Source organism: Paramormyrops kingsleyae, chromosome 5, assembly GCF_048594095.1.
Source record: "Paramormyrops kingsleyae isolate MSU_618 chromosome 5, PKINGS_0.4, whole genome shotgun sequence".
Lineage (NCBI taxonomy): Eukaryota > Metazoa > Chordata > Actinopteri > Osteoglossiformes > Mormyridae > Paramormyrops > Paramormyrops kingsleyae.
In genome coordinates, this window is record NC_132801.1 from 27,537,003 (window position 1) to 27,560,921 (window position 23,919).

Consider the following 23,919-nt stretch of genomic DNA (forward strand, 5'->3'; position numbering starts at 1 on the left):
GTTACGTCTGCATGCGACCTCAAAACAGCTAGTGTGCCAAGAGGAATGGCCGTCAAAATCACTGTCAGAGAGACTTCCACAAATATAAGTGACCCGATTACCTATTAAATAGATATTTCAATGTTGGATTTTTTTAAATCTTTGTAAACAAAGTCTTTAATTGCATATGCAACAACTAACTATATGTGAAGGCTGAATACAAAGAACAAATATGATTGAAATATGCAGGTAGAGTACCAAGAAAGACACTGTACAGTTCCTTAGCCATTCTGCTACTACCTAAGAAGCGGCTTGGGATAGAATGTCTCCTTAAATATGTCTTTGTCAAGTAGGAGTAGAGTCTGTCAATACTTTACAGAGGGTTAAATATATTAGATGATCCAATAATCTAAATAAAATATATGACGTGTCAAGTGGTTGTCATTGGAAACTAAACAGATATGCTTACAAAGTCGTCTTTTTCTGCCCTTACTGGTGATGTCCACTGCAAAAGATACAAGAATAATAAAAAACTGTGCGTGTGTGGGGGGAAGCTTATTGTTTTAAATTCTCTTTCATGGTGTGTAGGTGTATATGCCATCCCTCCCACACAGTGTAGCAAGTGAGCTGTGAAATATATTCATTGTTAGAGTACAGGGAAAATGGAGGCAAGGAATTGCCAGTAATAATGTACGACAGCGAGGGGAGCATGCCGACATCACCTGCATTATTTCAGTTGCGTTTTCCATTATAGGTTTGGGAAATAGGCCGCAATTCGATTATGGTGTGATCTGGGGTGGAATTGCTAGCTATTCACTGACCCCATCGCAGGGGATCAAATGTCAGCTCAAATAAAGTTTATAGTGCATTAACTGGACTCAGCGATGCCAAAACTGTGAGCACTTTTCTTCATGCAGTACCCAGGGTTCTCATCTTTACTCCCCTCTCTCTGCTTATCTCCCCCTCTCTCTCTCTTTCTCTCCCTCTGTCTCGCTTTCTTTCTCACTCTCCTTTGCTTTTAGCCCCTCTTCCTCTCTTTCCTATCCTGAAACTGTTTCACAGCTATATTTGTACCTCAAGGCAAAAAAAGGATTGGCTGCGATGTATAGGAATGAGAGGAGCTAGCCAATGGATAATGCCGCACGCCCCTCCCGTGTGCGCATCTCTGTAGCTTGTGAGAAAGCTGCATGATTTATAGTACTGAAGGGACCTGCCTGTTGGATTATTAATTTCCCATCCCTCTTTCGTGCTCTTCTTCTCTTTTCTGTCTTTTTCTGTGTGCATACCCCCGACGCTTCGTTTCTGAGTTTTGTCCTTTTTTTCTCCCCTTCTCTGTGAGAGTGTCAGTGCATTACATGGAGCTATTCTCTAGCCGGCGCTAACACCGCTTGGTGCCTGTTCAGCCTCGCAAGAGCTTGCTTTCATACTCCGGTGAGTTGGTATGCATTAACATCAAAATACTGCAGAGCGTCCCAAAGTAAAAAAAAAATAATAATAATAATAATAAAAAAGGGAAAAAGACGAATAACTCTGGAATGTATTTGTACTGTAAACCCGATCAAGGGGATTCCGCATTTCTCTAAGTGAGAATATTTCTGGGTTTTGGATGTGCGCTGAGTGTGAGCTGGCTGCAGACGCGGTTTCGTTTCCGGGCTGGGGAACGGCAGGCGTCTGGTTATGAGGATTTAACAGAAATTAATAATGTGTAACTACACAGCCTGGGAAATTTCTTCTTTTGCAATTAGTGGATTATTATGTTTGAATATGGCATAATTTATACAAATATTAAAGGTATGACTGGAATACTTTATGTGTGTTAAAAAAAACACTGCAATTATTAAAGTTTCAAACTTGTGTTTATTTCTTTGTGAGTAATCAATGGCATGTTACTAGTGAATACAAATGTCATGTTTTGAAAACTATCCTCTCCCTGGCTCCCTCATGCAGGAAGGGGCACGTTCTTATTGAATTTATGGGTCATATGATTGCTTATGTCAAAAAGGAGGTGCTTCTCCAGACTGCTGCATCAGAACTTGATGCATTGTTGTGTTTCTACCTGATAGTGCCACTCAAACTGTAACCACCTCTGCTAATCAGTTGAAACAAATAAATACTATTTTTTTTGTATTTAACATTCAGCACTTTACATTCATTTACATTTTTTTTACATTTATGTGTCTCATTAAATGTAATTTTTTTCTAATTTATTATGCTTTTCCAGCTTCTCAGTGTAGAGTTTTGAATTAGAAGGGGTTTTAGAATATACATATATATATATATATGTTATCTTCGGTATGAACTGAGCATGCTTGCTGAATTCTAGTCTCAAGACATTTCTCCGTTATGAAGCACATGTAATATTTGCATGCAAGAGCAGTGATGATATTTTATTTAAAAGGAATCGATTGAAATGCAAAGGTTTAAACATTGTGTGGAGTCTGTCATCCATACTGCTTGATTAGTAAAAAACTGGAAAAAGATGCATAATTTATTATATTTTATCATAAGACTTTCGTATTAGTTGTCAATGGCTATTATTGTTCACCTATTATTCTCATAGAGCACAAAATCTTATTCATTCATATGTAAATAATTTATGATTTTGCTTCCAATATGTTTTGCTGGATTGGCTAATTGTTTCCATTTTGTTGTGTGAAGGTATAGCATGGTTTATTTACTGACAAGTGCAAGACTTTTCCAGTATGTGATTACTGCTCCTTGATTGCTCACAAATTGAGTTTTTCCACTGGCTTAACGATGATTCTGAGATGGTGTGGCCTCTTAATCACCACCTCCAGTTTGATAATACTGGCAGAAGCTAGTTACTTATGTTGCCTATGGCTTCTTCTGCAGGTATAACAGAATTTAAAGGATTACAACTATGACAGAGATTTAGAAGCTGCAAGTTGATTTTTAATTACAGAACCTCATTGGTATCCATAACAGTATGGCATACACCAAAGGACAAATTGCACATATATTCTAAATTTTCCCTAATATATTTCCCCAGGAACTGTTCACAATTTTAATTATTTATATACATTTTTAGTAAGTAATTTTTCTTCCCCCCCAACCTTCTTTCCAATATGTTTATGGGTAATAACAAGCAAATTTTAGTGGGTAGTTAAGTAAAAAAGAAAAAAATAAATGTTTAGCACACCCACTCACACAAAAATTTCCCTCCCAACACAAGCAATCAGTGCTACTCTTTTTTGCTGACATATATAAATTGACTGTTACCTGCAATGCTATCAGCATTGTTTAGCTCTGTGTTCCTTATGAAAAATTTTGATTGAGTGAGTGAATCTGAAATAAACTGAGCACATGCCATCACCCATAAAATCTGGAAAACAATACGACATAAGATGACACTGCCAACAAATCAACCATGACCAAGAAAACTACTAATGACCAGTCTATATACAGTTTATTAGATGCTTATTAGCTTAAAATTTATGTTGTACAAAACAGAATTTTGAGTGACCAATATAGTGAAGTACAAAGAAGAAAACGAAATGTCTGTAAAATAATACTTCAAGTGGGAGCGGACTGATTGGACTTTCATCACCCATACTATAAGTAGAATAGCTAACTACTTCACCAAGAGGTAAAAGCTACTCTCTTTTTATGCTGAGCCATCAAAATCCCTGAAGCTGGCCTTACGTCATACCTTCAGCGATTTCTCTAACATACTGTAGAGCACATACAGCGGGATCCATTCCTAGCCTAATTTCCCACCTATAGACTGACAAAATGCAGGTTACCACGTCTACTGAAAAAGCCAAAACTTGCAGGGTATCCCATAATAAAAGATTTTAGGAAAGCTTTGGGAACTTAGGCATTGCAGTCTTTTCACACTCACTCTGTCTTGTATTTATGACATCATCTTTTCTTTTCTAAATTAAATAACTCGGTTGTTTGTGTGGAGGGTACAGGAGCAACCAACAACAGGGTGGAATGAGGAATTAGTCAATGCATGTGCTTTGATTATTAGTCAAGGTATGAATTAGCCACCCCTGAGACAGAAGACCACCTGAATTTATTTTCATCAGTTTTTTGTTTGACTGTACAGTGTCATACAGCATGGTGCAAATAATAAAGATGTAAACAAAAATGAACCACATTCAATAACCAGAAAATAGTTTCAAGGCAATTTCTGCTGGTTTGTTCAAACCATTTAAATTACACATCACAAGAGGAGTGCAGGAACCAAGGCCTTTAATACACGGATATCCTTTCGCCATTCAAACTACTCAAAATGTGTTTATTATGCTTTGAAATTGCAGACAAGTCATTTTTTGTTTTCTCTGTTAAAAATTTGGTTAAGAATATAAAACCTCGACGTACACATGTAACAAGTAGTCAAAATCTCTGTAATCATAATTATAGTATGTTTTAATTATGGTTTGAGTCTGCATGTGTGTTTCAAACAGAAAACTAAATGTTTTTGTCATTGCTGCAAATCAGTTATAACGGTCTAGTTCACTATGTTATTGTAATATCATAAAATTCAATGTAAATGCTTTTCTATGGCAATTAATTAATGGGTGATAAAGCCAAAGGTGTGACTGATGAGTGCTTCTCAGAATATGACCTGGATCTTCACAGTTGTGACATTTTGCAGTTCTCCTTCTTATTCTTATTATTATAATTGTTGTTATTGTTGTTGTTGTTGTTGCGGCTGCTATTATTTATAAGTCCTCGCGTTGGCAGGGTGCCTCATTCCACCAGAGAGTGGTGTGAATCTTTCCTCTGCTGTGTCTGTGGACTTCTCCCTCCGCCGTGCAGGTTTTAACTTATGTATAGGTTTGTGTATAAACCTGCTATTTTGGGTAGCTCGGTAATGAATTGTATATTTCAGCATGTAGCGGCTTTTGGAGTATTACTTTGGTTTTATACGTCTAATGCATTCTGTTACAGAATTTTAAATCAAACCTGTTAAAATATAAAATGCCAAAGTAAGCTATTGAAGGGATCTCCATTTCATCTTTATTGAATGCCAGCAGAAAAACTTGGTCCCTATACAGCACAGCAAGAGCTTGTCAATAATTCAATAGACTCAACCTTGATGGGCCAAAGCCTAGATAAGACTTTAAACAGCTGTGATCAACTCTCTCAAGAGCAACATCCTGTCAGGCTTCTGTCTTCAGCTCTGTGAATTTCTATCTGAGATTTCTGTTGTATGAATACCTGATTAGACATTCTATAGCATCCCAGGAATTGAGATTTGTTGTGGGAATACAGAAGGACTAGGGAATTTTCCCTACAAATGATCACCCTTATATATCCTTTCAGTGGTTTGTGTCCAAACATTCACGTTAAGTGGATGTACTTCGTGGATGATGGATTTTGCTGTAACTGTGGACATGTGTGATTCCCAGAGGTTTCTGCAAGCCTGCAGGTGCACCACACAAGGCCCTACAGAGCAGTGTAGTCTGCCTAAAATCCAGGTGGCAGGCAGGACATCCTACCAGACAGCCCCCTGAGAGGAGCTTCTGAGTTATTTGTGGACCTTTTAAAAATCCTGCCAACTCGTGCTTTGGAACTATGAGATTGAGCTTTGAATTAATGCATAAACTTTGGGGCTTTCAGATACTTCTTTCAGATCCTTCCATTCTTCACATCCTTAAAAAATATCCATGTGACCAACCTTCCAAATTTCTCAGTTGCCTTTTGATCTTATGTCACACTCCTTTTTCTATCCATTGGCATGTGTTATCAATAATTTTAAATCAGCTGCAACGTTCTGTTTAATCAGATTTAGAGTACTGTATATGCATTCTATCATTTATTTAGTTGTGGTTTACATTGCAGCTTTATAAAATGTTCCATATCTAACTTTGAAATCATGTTTGCAATGAGTCAGCATTGGATTATTGCAGTGGAACTTTCATGCTTTGTATATTTTCATACTGATTTAGAAACAAGCTGCACACAATACAAGAAGAAACAGCTAGTCTTCTATGGCGAGACAGATTTTATAGAAGTATGTGTAAAGAATGGCCAAGGAAGGGAAAAGGAGGGGAGAAATAGCTTTCTAAAAGTGCCTCTGCTTCAGGGCTGGTTTTAATGAGGGGGTCCCTAATGAGTTGTCCCTGCAACTAGCTTCAGGCCTAAACAGATGAGAGAGGGATCCTGCTACATTTTTGATGGAATTTCTGTTGGTCGGGAAGAAAATAGAAATGAAGAAGAAGAAGAGAGAAAGTTTACAAATTAAAGGGAGGAAGTAGAGGAGCAAAGGCAAGTTAAAAAGGTCCAAAAATCTTGCCAATAGTCAGCCAATGGTTGGGCAGAATTGCAGGATGACATTATGTGTGTGTGTGTGTGTGTGTGTGTGTGTGTGTATATATATATATATATATATATATATATATATATATATATATATATATATATATATATATATATACATACACAGTAATTTTTTTCCATTGTTCTGTATTGCTGTATTGGGGGAATTATTGTTATTATTTATTATTATTTAGTCTTCTTAAAAATATGTTAGCAGTGGCGATGTGTTCCACCACCCTCTGTGATAATCTGATTTTACAATAATTGTTTTATTTCATAACATTTAATATGTGAATTATCAACCAGTCATTCTGATCACGCAGTGCAGTGAACAGCATCGGTGTGTAATGATGAGTACTAACTTTCACTTTCTTCCACATGTACTGCAGCCTTTTCTTGATTTGTATGTCAACACTCTTTATCTTACCAGGAGCTTAGCCCTGGGTTATCGGCCTTGACTACCTGATCTCATGATTGAACGTAAGCTGTTCGTGATGTTGCTGCAGAAAAGTACATTATTTATACTCCCAAGAATCAAGGTGTCTGTGATCTTGCAAATAAAATTAATTTATGATGAGTTTATGACAGTCAAGGAAAGTCGTGATATGAGAAATCCCAGTTACACTGAGAGTCTGCAACAGCATATTGAATATGTCTTCGCTCGTATATGACTGCATCAGATACATATGATGCCTAAATCTGAAGCCTCATGTTTAATGGAATTTTGACAATTCAATTATAGCACTGTGTTTAGCTGGCATCATTCTATCACTACTTTGGCAATCTGGAAGCTGGAATATGTAAGTTGTCCCAAATGGTTATTTCAATGGCCATTGCAGGAGGGAGTAATCAGCCCCTTTACTTATTTCTCCATCCCCTTATCTAATACATCTTCTTGGGTTGTTGTGGAGTGCTCATTTAAGTGTTTGGTGCTGACCTGTGATTGTTACATAAGCGACTACTGAACAACACCATCTGGGTAAGGAGACAAGGAGTCTTGCTATAGGTGTGCAAAAATGGGAATCGTGGTTTCATTAGTAAGCCTAATATAATTCAGCTAGGGAGCTGTCAGTGAATATATTAGTATTGAATGTCAAAGTGTAATAAGAAAAGTTACGTGTTTTGTTATTTTATTTCGTTAATGTATAACCGACTATCTGTGGGGCAGTCGAAGATAAAATGTATTGTTAAAACATAAATACCAGCGAGAAGAAACGTCTTTTTGTTTCCAGGTTGTAAGAAACAACTCTGTTTTCAGATTCATTGTTAGGGAGTTAATTTAAGAAGCAAGATCAGAAAGAACACAGCAATTAAAACAAAAACAAAATATAGAACATCAATAAATGTAAATAAATATACGGTTTCAATATAAATGATCCTTTTATCCATCTTCACATGGCTTATCCTGGTCAGGGTCGCATGGTTATATAATGGTTTTAATCACAGTTTTAGTGTGTGCATCATGTATTTGTTTATTTGTGTATTTGTTTATTTTTGCATAAGCATTGAGTTCCAGGTTAGCTTTCAGAATGGGCTTCCTTTCCAGTTTCTAGGATAGTCATCGAATCAGCTTCCAGTAATTCTGGTCAGCAGTGTCTGTTCCCCATCAGTGGATAACACCTGAATAAATCAGGGGAAGAGGGCCAGGAACAGCAGTGAAAGCAGTCCTTTATAGCTTTGAAAATTACCTGCCCCAGGACCCCGGGGGGGAGGTTAGGAATGTGCCTGGCAGTTTATAGCACTTTACAGAACACATCCAGCAAGTGATGATGGCGCTGATAGACAAAAACCTCTGGTAACCCCCATGCAAACCCCCCAGGTTCTGCAAAGAGCGCCCTGCATTCGTACCACCGCCGTGCTTCTGTGAATGTCGCGAGCCAGCTACCTGACCCTAATCAGTGGATTGTCTGAGCAGTTGTGTTATTTAGTTTAGTTTAGAAAAATGTCACATTTCATATTTTACACTTTCCAGTGAGAGCACAGCATCATCTGCAGTAGTGTGAGGGGCAGATGACCTGCTGCAATTTAAATATTTTATGCTAAACGTGGAGAAGGCTATAGAGCACACATGGGAGGAGGAGGAGAGATGAAGTAGTGCTCAGGTTGGCCTGGGTTTCTTGATTCGTTATCATTTCATAAACTCCTAGATGCTTGTCTGATGCCTGCATAATTTAGGGTACCAGGGTAATCTTGGATAAATTTCCAGTTGTGCTTGTTTTCCCCAATGCTGCTGTATAACCTCCAGTGTACAAAACACCATTTGGCTGGCAAGAATGTGAATTGGATGAAGTGCCTTGCTGGGGGGGGGGAGTGTGTGGGGGGGCGGGGGGGGGGGAAAGCCAAGCATAACAGAAACAGGATTGACAACAATTAAAAACCAGTCAGAAACATGAGAGGGGGGAAGTACAGCCATCCATCTTATCCAGCTTATAGCTGATTATCTTGCTACAACTACAAGTACTACTGTTGTTAGTTGTTGGGATGAAGTAACCTAAATGTTGACAAAACAGATTTTCCATTAGGTCACTATCTTTCCAAACAGTTAGTCATAACTAACTGATCAGTCATGGCCTGACTGACAAAGCAGTGAACACATTGTCACATTGCACATGCATCATGATCCATTCCATGTGACTGTGGAGGTTTGTTCATCTGGATCTGATGTATTTTGTTCAGTGTAGTGACTTGTGGTCACTCGTTATGCCTTGACAAAAATCAGACTGTGTAATCACAATAAACTTCATTTCATATTATGTTGGTTTTCCCCCTTGTATTATTTTTATGCAGGCAGCAATATATATATATATATATATGAGTGCTGTGATAAAAAAAATGTATTTTCTGGACCACTCAGCTATCTGTTGATCAGCAGATAAAGTATGGCCCTTATATTTTTAAAAGCAGGGAGGGATTTACCTGCAAAGCTACTGAACTAAAAGACTACAAGAGATATTTCACAACTAAGGAACATACTGTACGTAGAGCTGCTGGTAAATGACACATGTTCACGGAAATGTAACAATTTTTCCTGTTTGTTTAAATCATAAATGACACCTGAACTGTGAAACAAGCATACCCTCCTATTGATTATAGAAGTGATCTGTTTCCATACCTTTGTCATACATGTCAAAAGGTGCATTTGATGCTTTATGTCAGCCCTCCTCCCTTTATTCTATATTGTTATTCAGCATCTTTTCAGGGGACAGAGCAAACTAATTTCTTTTTAGCTCTCTCTTTGCTTAACTTTGCCTCTTACAGATTGTCATAATTAAATAACAGTCAGAATGCATTTTGAGTGCCTGTGGTATAAAATGTCTGAAAACCAAACACCGGAATGATGTGGAACCTTTGAGCGGGAAGAAGTGAACATAGCGCGTTATCTTTTTTCCCAGTCTACGTCCAGAGACCTAGCACCACTTCCTGTTTATTCCAGTTGAGTCTGCCCAACTCATCCCAGAAGACAAAATCCATTAAGTGAGCTTGACACTTTAGAGACCGCCTCTAAATGGTAACCGTGCCTCTGTCTGTGTGGTCTAGGCAAGTACTGTAGTTCTCATCTTCTGAAGATGCCATTGAGTCTATACAATGTATACAAACAGTTCTTAGGGGGCTTTTCTCAGGACGCTCCTGGGATCCGAACCTGGTCTACAGTTTGAATATTAGATTAAGTAATTCTTATAAATGACCTTGTAGCAATGAGTTGGAAAATGATGTGTCTTGTATGGTGTAATACTGGCCCAAAGTGAGTTAGCTTCCTAATACTGTTGACTAATGTCTCTTGCAGTACCTGGGGCAGACATGCCATGAATCTGAGGTGAGCGGTTTATACTGTAAATGCCTGTGGGGTGGATTATTGCCGCTGTGCTCCATTATCACATCATCAGAGGCATTGGTGTGTTCCATGTGATCTTACAGAAAGATTCCCTGTGTTATTGGTATTGACTCCCCAGGATTGATGTCTGTTACAGCACACAGCTTAATCCATATTAGTCTTTAATACTAATTAAACAGCTCTGGGACAGTTGCCTTATTGGCAGGTTGCAAACAGGGCACATCTGCTAGCTACTATTTTCCATCAGATCCTTTGATCTAACGATACAATCTGCCTTTTAGATGGATAAACAGTGTAAAATGGATTTATTTGCCTTTAAAGAAACAAAACAGGTTTACAAGCCTCCGAGTGTTAACTGGGGCATCCATGCTGGCAGCTGAGCTCATTAAAAGAGATGCCAAAAGAACTGCTATTGGAGCAGAATTTATGTACCCGCACGTTATTGGTTGGTGGTGTCACATGTCGGAATGGTTCTGGGTTGTAAAAAACAATAGGAGGTGGTGACTAGAGGACAGTGGTAGCAACACAGCAAGGGACTTGTATAGCAAATGGCAGCAGACTTCGTTCTTTGCTGGGAAGTTGCTTTAGCAAGCATTTAAAATTGATGTTTAATTAAAGATGTGCAACGACAGGAGGGAGACCTGCATAAGGCCAGAGAGCTAATACTCTTGCTTTGCACAGTGTCCCCATGCGATTGTGATTGATGAACTGATTCTACTTTACATCTTCATTTGCATCACATGCTAATACCCGCCAGCGGATTGGGGCTCTGATGCACCAGATGAGAACACCCTCCTAATGTGGGCTAATATGGTAATGGGAAGCAGACAAGGTGAGGCAGTGTGAGGCTGCTCCGTGGGGCCTGCCCATTAAGTGAAGGCTGTTTGTACATCCTTCTGGGCAGTGCCAAACAGCATTAGGAGCTACATGTATAAACACTCTCACTGGTTCCTTTTGCCCTGTTGGCTATAAACTGGAAATGAGATAAACAGGAATATTTTTCACTCAAATGAGAATCTGTATCAGTGGTTAGTTTGGTTTAATTCTGGTATACATGCTCATCTTTTTAGTTTTATATTTGCAAATTTCATTTACATTATGTCTATTTTTGTTTTTTTGCAGATTTTTGTTTTTTCATGTGAGTTTTAATTACTCCCTCTGCATATTGAGTTAATTAATTTCAAAATAACATAGTGGGGTGTAAGATATTGAGGTCAAAGGTTGTCTTTGTTTTGCTTGTGTTAATAGTGCATCACGGTGAGCTGGATGTGGCTAAATAAAACGGATTCTTCTGCGGTACCAGGAGACTGCCTTGTTCGTGGCCCTTGGCAGGGCAGCTATATGGAAAAATCAGCTGCTTTTTGTTGTGTGGCTTAATGGGATGCAGGTGGAGAGTCTGCCTTTTAACGTTATATGGAGACACCCCATGGATCTCCACGGGAACTAACTAAACCAATCATAAACCAACACAATCCTCTCCGTGAAGGTTTTTCTGCCTGCGGCCAGAAATGGATTAGAGGAAGCTAAGTGGTCCTCAGTGCCATGGGCAGACACTGGAGAAAGGTGACGGTGGAAATGGGTGCTGGAGGAAGTGTGGCTGAAGGCTGCATGGTTGTTTCATGTGAAGAAAAAGAAGCCATAATAAGAAAGACCTGGACGAGGTCTGGCTTCATACCCCGTGCTCAGTTCTTCACATTTGCATGTTTATATTACTAGTGAAAGTTCAAGGATTACAAAACATGTATTATCATAGATAGATACAGCACTGCGGATAATGTGTTGCCCTTCCAGCTTTTTAGTGTTTGCAAATTTAAGAAATAACAGTATTATATTGTTCGCGCTAATGGTAGTATTTAAATTTTTACTGCGACTTTCCCAAGTCAAGAAAGCGATGCAAATCTAAGCACTTTTGATTTGAATTTAGTGCATGTGATTTCCGTGGTACCTGTCATTATTTGGATGATGTGTAAGGGTACTTTACTTACTATTTCACATTTATAAAGCAGATTTTAACAGTATTATTAGTAAAGCCGGATGGTACTTTCCTCACATTTCCTAACTGGAAAAGCAGCTTGAGGTGGGCTATGATGTGTCTACAGTACATTCATCTTCTTCAAGTATTGATATGCTTACAAATGTGCAAGAATTAAGTTTATTAATATTATTTAACCGTATTCATGTAATGAAAATGTTTTTTAAATAGATATTCAAATATTTTGGAGAAACATACAGATAAACATGCATATAGATTTATTTTCATTTACATATGAATAAGACTCATTACTAATATCAGAAGTTGGATTCATATCGACAGCACCTGGCTTCAAGAGCCTAACAGTGTCACTTTACTGTGTAGGTTTAAGTGATGTAATGAAAATATTTCCAGTCATCTCATGATTTCCATTCTTCACCGAGGTTTGCTAGACCTTGAGGGTTCCTCCATTCAGCATCAGCTCATATAAGGATTTGTAAATCTTTAGAAGTAATTGTCATTTAACAATGTACAGAACAGTATTGGAGATTCACCGCACTGCAGCAGAAAATCAATCCAAAGATGGTTAGGAATAGAGCAGAGTTTGATATATAATTTGCCTCTTATTTCAGTAGACTGCCCTTCTTTCCACTAGGTGTAGGTGAGAGAGTGTAGATTAGGCATGTTGTCACCACTGAGTGTCTCTTTTCTAGGATAGTGGAGCTTCTTTTGTTCACTTAGTTACTTGGGAATGCAATAACCCCACTTTTAAAACTTTACATTATTTACTGCACAGGCTTCTCCAAGATCAAGCTTGTCTGCTGAAGCTCCTCATCTCTTATTCTTTTTCATGTAACAGCTTCCACTAAGATTTTAGATTTGTATCTCACTTCTGAGGGCAAACTTAAGGTAATATCAAGGAGATTCTGTGTGGTTTTAATTTCTGCATTGATTGAGAAGGAAGTGTGTGTCTCAGGGAGACACGTCTGACAGCATCTAAATGTATGATTTGTAACAAGCTGAGCTACATGACCTGGAACTGTCAATAAGAAGTAAATTTATTTTAAAATGTATTATTTAATTTAGTTTGACAGTATTACCAAAAAGGATGAGAAATGATAGACATGGTGATAAGGGATGTATCTAACATTTGTGTTTAATATATTCAGTGAAATTTGCGTAAACTTTAACTTCGTATCGCATGTATTATTTTTAAATAGATGCAGAAAATGTGCAACATTTTATTCTGTGTTTTAAAGGATCACTGTTACATGTTTGCATAATGCAGATGACTTCAAATGATCCAGCAGAAAATTTTAATTATTACATGAACCATATCCCACAGTTAACAAGCATGATTATCAATTATTTAAAAAATTCCAGTAATTTTAGATGTATTTTGTACAATACTCCACGCATCCACCTTCAAAGCTGATCATCTGAAATTAAACATTTATCATTAAAATTTTACTGGTCGGGAAATTCTAAATGAATATTTGTGCATTTTCCCAGGTAATGTGTGAAATCAGTCTGTGTGCATTTTTTGTGAAATTGCAAGAACCAGACAGAACATCAGATCCATATATGGAGAAAAGCATAGTTTCAATTTGTCGGTAATAGTATTTGCATGTATTTAATGGTGGATTAAAGGGGATTTTAATGTCTTATTTGCCTTCATGAATTTGTAAATTGCTTCAATGCATATGTAATTGTCATGGTGTTCACTGTGCACACTCACACAGACACACACACACATGCACATATATGTCACACCATATCATAACCATAAATCATATGTCATTATGTTTTTTATGACTGAAACAGGACTTTCATTCTCTCCCCTTCATGACTGAGTTAATTTATCTGTTTGTTTGGTACCAGAGAACTAGACTAGAGAGCTATGGATCGATTGGAGGAGTGGCAGTCAACTAGCTGAGCCCTCATTGGCTAATATGATTTGAAAATAAGCAGTGTATTGTGTGCCCAGGGAGAACATTTCAAAACATTGTAGCGTAAAATCACTGGTTTTGATTTGTATAAATATTTCAATGGAGGGGAGGGGGGGCATGTACAGTACAAACAGAATATATATCAGAAGGGGGAAAAAATGTTTTGCATAATTTATCATTCAGAGTTATGTTTTTGGAAGTATTAGTCTTTGTTTTTGGATTGTCGTTCACATGGCCATTTATACACATCCATGCACAAACATGTATACAGATATATACCCACACATCCACATCACCCATGTGTTTACTAAGCCTGCCGTTTCATTTGTCTGTCTTTGCTGATGGTGATGCCTGCAGTATCAGGGACACTAGACTGGGGGTGGGGTCTCTGAGTAATGGGACAAGGTCGGCTGGAAAGAAGGAAGAAGGGAGGAAGGGGCTTAAAAAATCTGAGGAAGGTAGGGGGCCTCATCTTCATTAAATCTGAGGATTGAGAAAAGTTGAAAAGGGGTTAGGCTGGTAAAAATGTATTGCCTCCTCGTCCCTCCTCCTTGGTCATGCACTCCACACACAACATTGAACATCTTCATCCATAATTGATGCTCGCTTTGGGCAGATGCTATATGCTTTAGCTCTACATAAGCTGTTAACTTAATGGAGAAGAAGGAAGCAAGATGGCAGGAGGCGACATTTTCCTCTTACTTCCTGTTGCAGATTCATCTAATTTCTTTGAATTTTTGAGCCTCATTACTCCTCCCAACCCCCATCTCTGGTTTCGTGCCTGTCGCTGAGAGGTGATTTTTCATTGATGCTGGTAACACTGGGATGCATAAAGCCAATCACTATAGCAGAGACTGATGAGGGCGCTAATCTGATTTGTGCTAAAATAACTCATATAAGACCTCTTTTTGTTGTGATAAGGTTTAGTTGACTTTTTAGATTTTTTTTTTTTACCGTGCAGTTCACATCACTGTTACTCCACATTGTTTTTTTTTTTGAATCAAAGCTTTTTTTTTTGTAAATTGTGGTGGGCCATTACGTTAAACAGTAACTACTGTGACATATCAGCAAACACACCCAGCTCACTATATAAACACATTGATCCACAAGTACCCATGATTTTTTTTGATGTGGTGTGAATCAAGGCTGGACGGGAAGAGAGGATATTTAATAAAGAGAAGTGCTGGACGACTTCTTGGAGCCCGACGTTCTGCGCGGGTTCGGCACCGGGAACTGTCCCAGCCTGGCACTTTGCCGTTGCGTTTGTGATTTTCCCGTGGCTTTAAGAGATGGCAAAGGGAAGTCTGGGGAGCTGGACTGGAGGAGAGGAACAAGTGCAATCGCAGCCCCTGTGCTGAGGGAGAACCGGCCTTGATGAAGATGCCTCAGAATGCGAGTCCCCAAGTGCAGTTTAAACGCTCTGACAGGGCTCACAAAGATCTGCTGCATTGCCTATTCATTTATTTATTTATTTTTGGTTAGCTATAAATGGGGACTGTGGCATTTTAGTTCATTTTTTGTAAACCTGGAGGAATAGTCAAGATAAATTGTTTGCAGTTTGTGCACTAAAGGTTTTTTCCTCCTCTATTTTGGTTCTTGCCTGATATTTCTGTTGTTTAATGAAGGATCAGCAAATCCAGAGTTCTGTTCCCAAACCCGGTTCTCGGTGATGCTTCTTTTTTTTTCTACCTGTGACACCGAATAATGGACCTATGCTATTGTACATGACAGCAACTGTCACAGTTTTTACAGGATGTGTAGCTGCTTTCATTCATCATGGGGACAGGGAGAAATGTTTTATTGCTGTCATTTTGTCAGACGATGTGCCTCTGTTTTTTTTTTTTCCTTTTCTTTAAACCTCAGGAATATCTGGGGCACATAATATATGTGTGTGTGTGTGTGTGTGTGTGTGTGTGTGTGTGTGTGTATATATATATATATACAGTATATATATATACTGTATATATATATGAATTTATTAGGTAACACTGCAATTACTTGTTGGTTTGAAAAAGTGCTGACTTTCCAAATAAAAGCCCCAGAGTTATTTTTTACTAACCATCCATCTGACTAGTTACCTGTATTGCAGCCAGTTATAGAACGAATAAGCAAGTCTTAATTATTCATTTCCGTTTCAGTTGACAAATCCCATTTTGGCTTTATTATTATTATTTATTTTACTTTTCTGCATGAAATGTGGTTAGGGCTTAATCAACTTCGTTAAAATGATCAGACAAGGCTAAATTGTTCATGACCTTAATTATTTAATTGTGTAAGGTTTTACTTAAGCTGTGTATCCTTGTGCTTCTCTTCTTCCTGCAGGGTAATCAGGACGTCACAGCACCACCCGAAACGATGGCACAGCCGTACGCATCTGCTCAGTTTGCATCCCCGCAAAATGGCCTTCCTGCTGAATACACAGCCCCCCACGCCCACCCCCACCCTGCCCCGGATTACACAGGCCAGACCACCGTTCCAGAGCACACGTTAAACATGTACCCCCCAGCACAGACGCACAGTGAACAGACCGCTCCAGACACAAACACACAGACAGTCTCCGGCACCGCCACAGTAAGTGCCCCCTCTCTCCCCCCCCCCCACCCGCCGCTGTGTGCTCTCAGTGTTGATGGAGTGACCACAACCATTTGCTATTTACATTGGAGGTTTGCCAGAAGATATATCATGTCTCTGTTTTTATGTTTCGGTGTGTCATGTGCTGATTTGGCAAATTTTACCATATTATGTTAAGAGGCCGATGTACTGCCTGTGGCATTAGAACAGGGGAATTATTTTGTTCTCTCTCCATTGCAATAAAAATAGAGCTACAGTAAATAAAAAAATATTATGCAATACTTTTATGTGTATTATTGCTGCATAATAATTTTGTTGTACATAAGAAATCTATATTTATCATATACAAATTTTGAACACTATAAAGAGGTATTAAAGGTTTACTTTTGTATATTTGAATTCTTCAGATGTTATAGAAATGTTGCATGTGGTATTCATGAAAAGAATATGGCCTTGGGAAGCGATCTGGTAATATATGTTGATGCCTACATATCAGGTTCAGAGAAGCTGAGACATTGGCACCATCCATGTGCAGGAAGAGGTCAGGGCAGGATCTATGTGGATGCAAATAGCTCAGAGTGGTAAGGATTGACCTTAGACTGATGTGGGTGAAATTGACCTTGCATTGATGTTGTGAGGCTCAGGTTCCAAGATATGAAAATAGACCTTTGAATGAGTGGTGCTGAGGAATATATATGGTACGGTGAAACACGGTATTTCTTTGGTGGATGAAAGCGATTTGAACATAACATATGTAGTGGTATCTTAGTTCTCTTCATCAGTGCAGATTATGCTTGGTGTTAAGAAGAGGTCTGGATTGCAAGATATGGTGAAATCACCTCTGCATTTATTATTGAAAAATACATGCCCTTACTCTTTCATCAGTCTTCAAAATAATTATAGTTAAAGCACTCTTACTCCTGTCATTATAATCCTCCCATTTATCCATTCATTATTTTCAATAACTGCTTGTGCAATCAAGGTCATAGATCCAGAGTATGTCTGTAAATGCCTAAGGCACAAGGTACTTTGAGATGCCAGTCTAGTGCATTATGGGGTCATTGTTTCTTTCCTTTATTTTTGAGAATGGGACACTCTGATATTAAGCAGTGACTGTTATTGTTTATTTGCCTGAAGTTCTGAAGGCTATTAAAAAGTCAGTCTCTGTCTATTATCCCATTATGCTTTGAGCCAGTAGGAAAAATATCCCAATTTAATGAGCTTTAAAGTTACTAAAGACTGGCATGACAGATAAAAAAATATGGTGCAGTATTATTATAGGCAAGGGGGTCATTTTTGAAAATATTGTGAATTGTTTTAACAGGTGTGAATTCCCCAGCTTCTGCTTGCTTGCTTAAAGGTAACAGATTATTTCAAATTAAAACAATCATATAATATTATTAGAAATGGCAGCAATTAAGTCTTCAAATCTCAAATCAAATCTCTGTGGAATGCTCTCAAATCAAGTATGGGGGTGGGGGGGGTTCTATTTAGTGAAATAGGATCCAGCTGTGCAAGTCAGTGTCCTTGTACATTGATGTTTTGTTCTGGTCCAAACTTTAACACAAGCCCATATAAACAAACACAGTGGCGCACATTATAGGCAATTTAGAGATTAGTTCCCCTAAAAGCATGTTTTTCGACTGTGGGGGGGGGGGGCTCTGGCAATTACCCACAAAATCAAGTGGAGAAACACACACATATGCACAGAGCCATGAACTGGAGTCAAACCCTGGATGTTTGGAAAACTACAGTAGTAACCATAGTCACCTGAAAGTGATTCTGAGTTTTTAATTGAAAAAAAATAATCAGATTAATAATAAAGCTGTCAGAAAGTGTACCCCACTGGATGTCAGCTGTGGTATTTCTCTGTGATGACCGCAATGGACTGGATGACTTATAGATTTCTATAGTTGAAGGGGATGAATTTGAACGGCCATGAGTCTGCGAAGTCAGCGCCCCTCAGACCGGAAAATACTTTGTCGTCTGTAGCTATTTTATTCGTAGACTTTTAATTCTATATATTTTTTTTTTTAACATGAGCATTAGGAATCAATATTGTGAGCCATGCTGTTGTGATAAGCAAGTGAAACAGCAGGGAAAGAGGATGAACAGGAAGATATATCTTTATTTAGGCAAAAGGAGAAGCTTTCCGTAATCAGAACATTGCCAAGTGTCAGGCAAACAATAACCTCCCAGGGCTCGATACGGTTAAAAAAACAAAACAAAAAAAAAACAGCAAAGGAAAATAACCAGAGTGTTCTAGCCCACTTGAGGCTTATTACCAGAGCTAGTGATCATCCATCGACTCTTCGATCACCCGTTCTAAAAATAAAAGAGAGGCGTTAGGTTTTTACATTCTCTGTTGGTTTCTCTCCCTGACTGACTGCTGCATTCATTGCCACGGCTGTTAACCTTACAGATAATTAGTTAATCAAGTCCAGGTGTTTCTGCTGAGGACAGGGCTGGGTGCTGAGTGGCACTGATGGAATCTCAAGGCTCTCTGCAGCCTCTCATGTCGCCGTGCCGTGCCGTGCACACCAAGCCAGGCCAACATGTCCTTCTTTTTTAAATATATGCTTCGTATAAGTTTTTCTTCTGTAAAGGACAGCAAATGTAAAATAAGACCAGTTGACTTGATTTGAAAATAAACAATACAATTTATTGAAATACTGCTGTGCATTTATTCTGTATAATTAAGGTTAAATGTGCTTTTTCTTCTTAACTGTGTTTTCTTAGGTTACATAACACATAAATGGGGGAAAAGAATAAAAGATTATTCCTGAAATTCAGATGTTTCTGTTGGACTACCTTGCAATTGTTTGACCTAGGAAAATCAAGTCTAACCCAATTAATCCAAGATGTGTCCTACAGAGTACTTGTGAAGTTGCAATTACTGCATTCTATTGGGGGGGTCAGACAACTGGTTCCACTCCATGTTATCACTCTAGAGCGACATCTGCTGCCAGCTGGACAACTGCAGGGCTATAGGTAGAATTAAGTGATTATTTCTGTCCTCCAAGCATGTTACAATGAAGCATGAAACTTGTAAAATGATCAAAAGCAGCAAATACAGAAGGTGTGTGCTAGTCCTATCTATCTATCTATCTATCTATCTATCTATCTATCTATCTATCTATCTATCTATCTATTTTTGTATGCTTGCACAAATCTTTCAAATCCCCCCCCCCTCCATGTTCACCAGTAAATGTCCACACAATTTATTTAATTACTTTTTTTTAGTGAATGGATATGAGAATCCGGGAAGAATAAGTAGAGAATGTAATTGTTGAATGGGATGGAAGTCCATTATTTCTTAATTGTTGGCTTCCTGCAGTTGACCTAGTGGGCTAATTGGCCCTTGGCTCTACAGAAGCAAGGAATGGACTACAAGAGAGCAAAAGCAGCACAACGAACCCATTAAATCCTGCTGTTTGACATGCTCAGCTGTACTCCTGTTGAGTATCAATGCAGGAGAGAGAGAAGAATTGAGGTCAGACCTCTATTTAAAATAGGGAGACTCACAGAAGGATCAGCATTTCTTTCTGGCTCTGTATTCATCTTTAATGATTGTATTAAAACAAATATTTTCTGGCTGTTTATTATGATTTGTGACTTTAAGGGCCATTGAGGGATCAGTCCAGCATATTATAACTGTTGCAGTATTCATAAGATACGTTTACTCCTAGGAATGATGATAAAAGTAAGTTGGGAATAAAATGTTAAACTCGAAAGTGGGAGATTATTACAAAGCTCTACTTTGCCTGCAGAGAAAAACAATTAGGCTTTTATTAGCACATTGCACACCAAATGAAGCACTGTGTTTTTTTTTGGTCAAAGTTTATCTTGTTTCTTTCAAGCAATTTAAATATGTTTGGACCATTATATTTTTTGAACATTGAACATGTAATTCCTCATTCATGGTAATTATCCATCCATCCATCCATCTATCCATCTATCTATCTATCTCTACGTCTGTCTGTCTTGAGGACATTGGGATAAATAGGAAAACAATTTAGCTGAAATTACAGTTTATGTTTGTAGACGTTCTTTTCAGTAGGGCACAACATCAGCATGGAAAATGCCGTCAACACCTACAAATCTGTCATGTAGTAAATCTCTTTTTGTTTTTTACTTTTCATTCTGTTGGGTAACTTTTCTCATTCCTCAGCACCCTCCAAAGAGCAGTGCTCACATCCATCACCTACCAGTATTCATCGCATGTAGATAGCTACTTTTGATGGGAAACTCTCAAATGTCTGGTATATCGGCTAGGCGTCAGAATTAGCCTCCGAATCCCTCCTCTGTCAGTATGTAGTCTTTTTGGACCTCCATCCTGCATCACTTACACATCTTGTTCAACATACCTGTGTGCTGCTGTGTCTGCTGAGGAGGAGTGAGGGAGGGATGTCCCAGAGATGCTGATTGATCATAGAAGGCCTTGTCCAGTAAACATTGAAGCAGAATACCAATGAACAGTTTCTAGTCGACTTGCATGCCTACCTGCAATATGTTTTTTGATAATGGCCCAGCTAAAAATGGTAAGCTGCTGGCCAAAGGTGAAGGACAGGCTACCCTATAAGAAATGTAGAATATAGAGGCATTTGAATGTCCATCTATATTCAAACTGACTCTTTTTGGGATTGCAGGTCTGATGGTACACGTCCCTTGTGGCACAGACCATATTAACTGCTATATCTGCCACTCAAGTATATCAGAAGGTCTTACCTGCACTGTCTTGCTGGGGCCATTTTAATAGGTGGGGGAGCTACTGAAAAGATCCCCAAAGGATAATTGGAAAGAGTCTGTTGTTCCTATATGACCACATGGTCACCTACCTGTACCACCACCCTCAAATGCAGCATCACTGGGCTTTTTTTTTCAATACTCTTATCTGGTTCTGAATTAGAAATACAGCCAAATCCTCCATCTTAATCTCCAGTTCTATAGCTTTGATTATACTGAAGGTAAGTCATGTAACTAGGTGACTCTTATTAACAAAGGCAGGTAGCTAAGCTTTTAAAGTTATTAACGTAGCTTTGTTTTTATCCAGGATTGAATTGCTCAGAGAAACCCATCACTGCATCACTGCACCTCAACTTTACATTGGGGAAGAAAAGTACATTCAGTGTAGCACATTCAGGCAATGATTCAGCATGTCCTGGAGATTTTTCAATTTGGATGATGGAATCATTCTAAAAGCTAGCTAGAATTATTTAAAACTTAATGACTTGACACTTGCAATGTGAGTAATAGTAAAATATACACAAGGACAATTAGACATTTTACTTGTAATCTAATACATTAATTTGGAATTTAAGTCTGTAGACTATTTATGAAGCTTAAGGACAGCTTTGTGAGTTTATTGTTCACTCCATATTTTGATGTCACTTTATGGTTTATATTCTGCCAAATAATCAGACATTATTCACAACACTTTAACTGAATGAACTACACACATATATATATACTCCACATTCTACAATAAATACATTTTAAAAGTTAATGTTGTGTGTAAGATGGTGTGATCCTGACCTTCCATCATAATGATAAATTATATTGCAACTCCTTAAATAGACCACACTAATTCTGTCATGAAAAATAAATGATCACTTAGAGATGACTTAATTGTTTATTTCCTACTGTATGTGTTGATATATTTAAAATGACCACTGACTTGATGAGATTCCCAGCCCTTTGCTGACGCCAAGCATCTCTGTGGTCTGCACCTTTGGTGCAGAGTGGGCAGTGTCGCATTTCGGCCACACTTGGCACTTTGAGTTCTGACCAAAGAAACACCACCTCCACCTATGTCTGAATAAAAGAGCAATAGCACGGGCTGAAAGAAGGTGTAATAGTCTAGGGAAGGTGGGAATGATAATATATGAGTATCTGAGTGTGTATTTAAAACCATTTAAAGAGCAATGCATGAAAGCAACACGGAACAGCGGCCGCTAATGAATTGTAAACTTTGACATGTCTTTAGCAGTCTGTCATCTTTGCTGTTCCCTGTTAGATCCCCCCCCCCCCCTCACTCAGCATGGGCTCCGTTCATTTGATGTCCCTACAAGCAGAAGGCTCTGTTAACACCTCTCCAGTTAAAACTGGCCTCCTGTGCGCTACATCTATTCTCTTCACAGCCCACCCCCCACCCCCTCCCCCATTGGAGGCACAGCTGTCCTACAGCAATGAGCTTTGTGGTGTTGAGACGTGTCAGGTTTTGTCGGCCACTGCTGAGCTGTTCCACCACAGGGAGAAAGGGGATGAAGTGAAATAGCCACTAAGTTATTAGTAAAGTATCTTTCAAGCATTATCAAGTCAACAGAAGGAAAACAAAGGAAGTGTATTTTTTTTCCCCTTACATAAAAGTTTCTAATGTAAGCAGAATTTACTTCTAGAGACAGAAAATGGTGTTTGTTTTGTTTATAACATGTCAGGTATGATGAGGGTGTAGGGAGTGACGAAAGCTCATTTTGGTATCGACATATACACAGATATATCTCCAAGAAGCTTGTACATTACAGGAACATCCTGAAAAAGTAAAGAGTCAGTTATTTTGTCGTTCTTCATTATTTGCCTGTTTGTTTGTGTGTTTGCTTGCTTGTTTGTAATCGGTTATAAAAATGAAAAGAAAATAAAGTGAATAATTTTCTGAAAACCCTATGGCCCACAGATATAACATTCACAGATGCCTACACAGTGTGAAAATAGCAGTTCTTCGCCCCCACTGCTTCCTACAGAAAAACCACCACAGACTTGCTCAGTGTCAGTAGGCTGGTGTCCAAGGAGAGTGCAGTAAAGAGATCCTGATAATGTTACAGGCATAACTATGATATTTCACCTGTAATATCAATTAAAATCTGATTAATTTAAATTTATTTATAATGTATTTTTTCAAAATACATTGCACATGGACATATGCCAGAACACAATATTCCTGCAATATATATATATATTTTTTGACAAATTAATTATTAAATAATAAATATATGTGGCAGATTTATATCCCATATATTCCACCTGTAAAGAATGTGAATATGTTACACATTTTGCATGGTGCTTTACTGACCTTATTGTATTACAGAATATGAATAAATATAGCGTGACATTTCTGGACACAGGGTTAACATATGGCACCTCTTTCAAGGCCAAAACTGATACATACATAAACTGGACTGCAGTCATTTCACTATTTGTGTTTCACAGCACAGCATGAAATCAATAAATAGTAAACACTGATAATTGTAGTATCTGCAGCCTGTGTATAATTGATTTTGATAGAGAGGCAGATTCACTTTCCAACAGAGCGCAGTTGCCTTAGTCTT

General features: G+C 38.3%; 1 protein-coding gene across 30 annotated transcripts in view; it reads left to right on the plus strand.

Moving 5' to 3' along the window:
* The window catches only part of LOC111850867 (RNA binding protein fox-1 homolog 1), a 446,550-nt gene that overhangs the window by 376,144 nt on the left and 46,487 nt on the right, over window positions 1-23,919 (plus strand). For 29 of the 30 annotated variants that reach the window (XR_011991797.1, XM_072712494.1, XM_072712498.1 and 26 more), the window contains one exon: window positions 16,346-16,594. Coding sequence is in view for 29 of the 30 variants with exons in the window: in XM_072712494.1 (XP_072568595.1) it covers window positions 16,346-16,594 (249 nt within the window). In the remaining variant the exon portion in view is untranslated. Of the gene's footprint in view, window positions 1-1,118; window positions 1,411-16,345; window positions 16,595-23,919 lie in introns of those variants that run through there. The other variant, XM_072712521.1, reaches the window with a different exon arrangement.